The 6,228-nt window shown below is 44.6% G+C and overlaps 1 protein-coding gene across 1 annotated transcript; it reads left to right on the plus strand.

The window, feature by feature from the left end:
- Window positions 1-855: 855 nt before the first annotated feature.
- Window positions 856-2,306, plus strand: LOC115307397. The gene has a single exon (XM_029959195.1). The coding sequence runs from the start codon at window positions 937-939 to the stop codon at window positions 2,266-2,268; it is 1,332 nt and encodes a 443-aa protein (XP_029815055.1). The 5' UTR covers window positions 856-936; the 3' UTR covers window positions 2,269-2,306.
- Window positions 2,307-6,228: the final 3,922 nt, after the last annotated feature.

Below are 6,228 nucleotides of genomic sequence, written 5' to 3' on the forward strand. Positions count from 1 at the left end.
AAAACAACCCCTTATGCCAGGAGGCACTAGAGCATATAAACTGACTGGTAACTTTGGGAATTCGGGAGTTCTTCTCCCCCACCGCCTGCGAATCAAGACCATCAAGCATCGCTGGACCCCGTGGGCGGTGACTATGGACATCTATCTACTCTCAGCTTTTCTTTCCCTTACTCCCCCTGGCTCTTATCCTGCCTTTCTCTCCCCTATACATTTTTCTCCTCCCCAGAAAAGTTACCTATTGATTATGACAGCACCCCAAAAAAAATGTTCACCTATCTGTTGATACAAAAATGTTAACTTACCTGTTGATACAAAACTGTTGAAATAAATCTTATATATTTTCATACACCGATTATTTAGCGTCGCTTCGCTTTAATCCACCCCAAAGGAATTTTTGATAGAACCTGGGTTACCCCCCTCCCCTCTCTTTTCCTGGGGCGGGTCGTAACATTTTTTGGCGTCACGGACAGGATCCTTTGGATGTGGTGGAGTAATCGGTGTAGTCTAAAACTGGTACCGAGGGCGAGTCAAATGGTGACTGTTCCCTCGCAGTAAAATTATAGTAAGAATTTTTCTCCTCTCGGTGTGACCCGGGCACATCAGACCTGTTGAAAGGTTTCCTGGTGTGGCCTGGACCTGTTGAAAGGTTCTCCGGTACCTGGACCTGTTGAAAGGTTTTCCAGGAGAGAGTCAAACCAGCCCTCAGAGGGTTAAGGGGGAGAAAGACATTAACCTAAGCTGGGTTAATGACTGAGGCGAAGGGGATGACACCCCGGGTTGAGTTATATGGGGATTATTCCCTCCTGATAGCTATCCTTGGTTTAGAACTGTTTTTTTTTGGGTGCTGTCTTAGGCTTGTTCCTTAGAGCAGTGCAAAGGCAAAAATTAGCTATTCAAAAATCTGTAAGTGAAGTGACAAAATCTTTCCAAGAGTCAATGAGAACTTTGCAGGACCAACTAGGAAAAGAGGCTATTCAAAAATCTACCGGTGAGGTGATAAGGTCTCTTCAAGAGACAATGAAGGCATTACAGGAGCAATTAGAAAAAGAACGCCTGCAGTTAACTGCTGAACGCCAGGCACTGGAAAAAGAGAGAGAGATTAACTCATTGCTTAGGTCAGCCCTTGAAGATGAGGAGGAACAAAATGAAAGGCTTAAAAAAATACTGGAAATGAAAAATTGTGAATTGCGAGACATCAATTCAAAATACCCTAAACCGGTAGATGTTAACAAATCCCTGTACCCCTCTGGGGAATTAGAAGAATTGAAGCAAAGTTACCCGGAGGACGGGGTAATACATATGCGTCCCCTCATTAAAACTGAAACCACTGGCCAGGGGGCAGATCGGCAAACTACCACACGAATTACCCCGTACACGGGGGAAGCACTGGCCAAAATTCAGGAAAAATATAGCCGTAAGGCCAGTGAGTCAGAGACTGAATATGTGTGGAGGGTGTCCCTTACTGGGGGAGATCGGATTTTGTTGAGTGAAGATGAGGCCAGAGGATTTTGGGGCCCTGGGGTTTTCCTGACCACAAATGATAACCGAGCCCCGTGGCCACTGACCCAGAGAGCTGCCTACTGGGCAGGCGGGTTAGACCCTATAGAAAGGGGAGATCCTCACACAATTAAAACCCCCACAATTGGCCACATTGTCGAAAGTGTACAAAAAACTGCATGCCTCCAATTAATCCATACAAGACTGTTGGACTCGCAGCGACATTCCCCTATGGAACTCGAGGCGGATCCACAAAGATTTCCTGTCCTAATCCGAGGTCTGCCTGATGCACTAAAAACCCATGCTAAACAACTACAAGAACGTATAATGGCAACCCCCAGGCCCGGAAGAAGGGGTGCTCCACCAGGAATGACCTGGTTGGAGGTGGCCCAAGAATTAGTAACTACTGGTAGACAGTTGGGGATCTCTGATACAAGTAGTTTTAAACAGAAAACAGATATCAGAAGGGTGGGAGAAACCCGAAAACCACCTTTGGCAGGTAATCGTCAGCAAAATGTGATACCTAGTGAGCGAACAAGGTACAGTTTGTGGGTGGAGGGTGTTGAGAAAGGAATTCCTCGAGAGGTGATGGACAAATTACCTACAGCTAATTTGGAACACTTGATAAAGCACTGGGATAAGATCAAAGAGCATGAGTCACCCCCGGAGGGCAATTCTCCCCAGGAGCCCAACACTGTAGTTCCCTCAGCCCCACCAGAAAACAGTTTAACCAGTTCCCAGCCGGGAAACAGGGTTCGCCTCTCCCAGTAAGTGAGCCGGGGAGCGGTCAGTGGATTTACATGAGAAGGCTCACAGAAAACAGTCAGGGAGATATGGTGATCACTTTCCCTCTCGGCCCTTTTAAATCTCTAGTTACATTCGTAGTAGACACGGGTGCACAGATCTCAGCACTCCAAACTGAAGCTGCTACTCAGTGTGGCGTTAAGCCAGACAAACAAAAGATATGGGTAACTGATGCTTTCGGCAAATCCCAACCCCAACACACTGCTCGAGTGAAATGCTGGTTACCTGGAGATGAGACAGCCACAGAAACTACCATGATTGTAGGGCCATTACCAGCTAACATCCTGGGGCTAGACCTGTTAAAAGGAAGGGCCTGGACAGATGCCAGAGGGAGAGAATGGGTGTTTGGTCTCCCACCCCCCTCTGTCCGTCTGTTGCAGACCGCTCCAAGTCTGCCCCCTTGTAAAATAACCAACGTAAAACCCTACCCGCTTCCTTTAGGGGCACGAGAAGGAATTGCTCCAGTAATTGCAGAACTGCAGGAACAGGGAGTGATTATCCCCATACACTCACCATACAATTCACCGGTATGGCCTGTTCGCAAACCCAATGGAAATTGGAGGCTTACAGTAGATTACCGACGTCTCAACTCTAACAGTGGCCCCCTGACAGCTGCAGTACCTAACATAGCCGAGCTGATTGCTACAATTCAGGAGCAGGCCCATCCAATTCTTGCAACTATTGATGTCAAAGATATGTTTTTCATGGTTCCCTTACAGGAGGCAGACCGAGATCGTTTTGCTTTTACCTGGGAGGGTAATCAATATACCTTTACTCGCCTACCTCAGGGATACCGACACTCCCCTACCCTGGCCCATCATGCACTCGCACAGGAGCTTGCTCAAATTACTCCTGAGGAAGGGACTAAGATATATCAATATATTGATGACATTTTAATTGGTGGCTCTGATGTCGTACCGGTGAGCCAGACCCAGAAAAATATTATCGCTCACCTAGAGAGTCTGGGACTCCAAATTCCCACAGAAAAGGTACAATCTGCTTCCTCTGAAGTAAAATTCCTAGGTATATGGTGGAAAGGGGGAGCTGTGTGCATCCCTCCTGAAACTTTAAACACCCTAGAACAAGTAAAGATGCCAGAGAGTAAAAGAGAGCTCCAGCATGCTTTAGGTTTGTTGGTTTTTTGGAGAAAACATGTTCCAGACTTCTCTATTATTGCCCGCCCCCTGTATGACCTAACACGAAAAAAGGCAACATGGGAGTGGACCCCCATGCATGAAGAAGCCCTAAAACTACTAATCTTTGAAGCTAATGTATACCAAACTTTGGGGCCTATACATCCCACAGACCCACTCCAGATTGAGTGGGGGTTTGCAATTCACAGTCTGTCCATACATATGTGGCAGCGAGGACCTGAGGGTCCCACTCGCCCCATTGGTTTTCTTTCTCGCAGCCTAAAAGATGCTGAAAAACGATACTCTGCTTGGGAAAAAGGCCTATTTGTGGTCTGTCTAGCCCTGCAGGAAGCAGAAAAGACAATTCGACACCAGTCAATCATTCTGCGAGGGCCTTTTAAGGTTTTAAAGCCAGTAATATCTGGAACCCCCCCTCCCGCAGGGGTGGCTCAGAGAGAAACAGTCCGGAGATGGTATGCACAAATTGATCATTACTACCACTCTCGACAAATAACTGAGGGAGCTCCAAAAATACTCCAAATACAGGAACAATCTTGTAAGCTACCTGATCCAAACCCTCCTCCTTCCTGTATAAAACCTGCTCCTGCTTTTGAACCCAACTTAAAAAATGTTTGGTTTACAGATGCTTCTGCCAGGCGAGAGGGAAAAGTGTGGAAATATCGAGCAGTAGCCCTACATGTTGATTCAGGGAACAGGCTAGTGACAGAAGGAGAAGGGAGTGCTCAGGTTGGGGAGTTAGTAGCAGTATGGAGTGTATTTACCAGGGAAGCAGACACTGAAGGAGACACATACATTTACACAGATTCCTATGCAGTATTTAAAGGATGTACAGAGTGGCTCCCTTTTTTGGAACAAAATCAATGGGAAGTGAATCAAGTATCAGTGTGGCAACAAGAAAAATGGAAAGAGATTCTAAACATTGCTAGACAAAAAACGTTCCTTGTGGGGTGGGTTGCTGCGCACCAAACAGGTAACAATCCCGCTCATCTGTTAAACAATCAAGTAGACTCACTGACACGGTTAGCTAAGATAACAATAGAGGGAGAGGGACAAAATTGGGAACGTCTGTTAGAATGGTTACATGTAAAAAGAGACCACTCGGGAAACAGAGATCTGTTTAAAGAAGCAGCTAGTAGAGGGTGGCCAGTTACCAGAGAACTGTGCAACACAGTAATCTCTGCCTGTAGTCTCTGCCGCACTCGGCTGAAAGATCATGACCCACTGAAAGATCCACCCCTACACCTGAGGGATAACAAGGGATTGTGGGATACCTGGCAAGTAGATTACATTGGTCCTTTCAGAATTTCTTATGGAAAACAATACATCCTGGTCGGAGTAGAAATAATATCAGGGCTAACCCTGGCTGAAGCCGTGCGACGAGCCACGGGAGAGAATACTGTGAAAATTCTAAAACTATGGTTCAGTCACCTGCCCAAACCAAAGTCTATCCAATCAGACAATGGGAGCCATTTCACTGCCGGGGTGGTACAAGAATGGGCCCGAGAAGAGGGAATTCAGTGGACTTTCCACACTCCATATTATCCACAAGCGAATGGTATTGTAGAACGTACCAATGGGCTCTTGAAGCGAACCATAAAACCTCATAACCCTGAATGGGCCTCCAGAGTTACTGATGCAGTAACCAAAATCAATAGCCGATGGGGAATAAATGGTTGCCCTCGAATCACAGCATTCTGCCCTGAACCTCCCACTATTCTACCGAGGGAGAATAAAAGTAAAGATCCTGTAAAACTACTCCATTATCCAGGCCAACCTATATTAGTAAATCTACCCTCTGTGGGACAGGTGCCACTCACTTTAAAAACCCCGGTTAACCCTCATACATGGGTAGCCACAGATGCTCACGGGAAGGACCATCGAATAAACACTCGATGGATTCTTCCTTCTTTTTAACAATCGGTCCGTAGTGGGCCAGATTTGTTCTTTTGCAGAAACCTGCCAGCAGATGAGATCAAACTGCATGGAACCAATGGAGCCTCAATTACAGCAAGAGGCAGAAGAGATAACTGCCCCCACAACTGCTTCTATTATCAACTTACAAGTACTCCATGAGAAAACGAAATAGCAACAGGACTGAAGACTTATACTGTTCTTAATGTTTTTATCTTAATAACTTTGTAATATGCATGCCTATATGTATTTTTGTCTCAATATGTAAAAGTTTGCCACAAACATTGTGTTTGTGCTCCCTCTACTCCCAGAATTACTTGTGTTATCAGCTTATTAATAATTGTTGACTTATCTGGGTTTTGTTTTTTTTTTATCATGAACAATTCACTGATAAGATTGTGTAGGACGAGCCATTTTATGTACTGCTAGTTTCGTTTTGCCAAGTTTGTTTTATTATTTTGTTGGGGGGCAGGTTAGTTTGGGAGAAGCTTTTGAATGTGAGCAACTTACTGGTAAAATTGTATAAGATGTACTGTTAATTTGATTTTTGTCAAGTTCATTTTGTCCTTTTAAATATCTCTCTCGATTGAGAAACTCAACCAAATATAACCTGGGAGTTAGTACAAGTATTTATGCATATTTAGAATTATATGAATATGCATTATATACATTAGTCTTCTGCCTTGAAAGGCATTGAATTTTATATTTGGTTAAATTTAACAAAAACGGAACTAAATTTAGGCCTAAAAGAAAACATAAGAAAGCCTTTTACCAGCTCCCAAGTAACTCAGTGTTTTTTGATGTATAATTTCAAATATTTGTATGTATGTTTGTAACCTCATTAATGTTAAGAAATTTGATT

This window comes from Manacus vitellinus, unplaced genomic scaffold, assembly GCF_001715985.3.
Source record: "Manacus vitellinus isolate BGI_N305 unplaced genomic scaffold, ASM171598v3 ctg7180002437952_pilon, whole genome shotgun sequence".
NCBI classification, from domain to species: Eukaryota; Metazoa; Chordata; class Aves; order Passeriformes; family Pipridae; genus Manacus; species Manacus vitellinus.

Coding starts and splice junctions, on each gene's coding strand:
- LOC115307397 (XM_029959195.1), top strand. CDS start 937: ATGAGAACTTTGCAGGACCAACTAGGAAAAGAGGCTATTCAAAAATCT.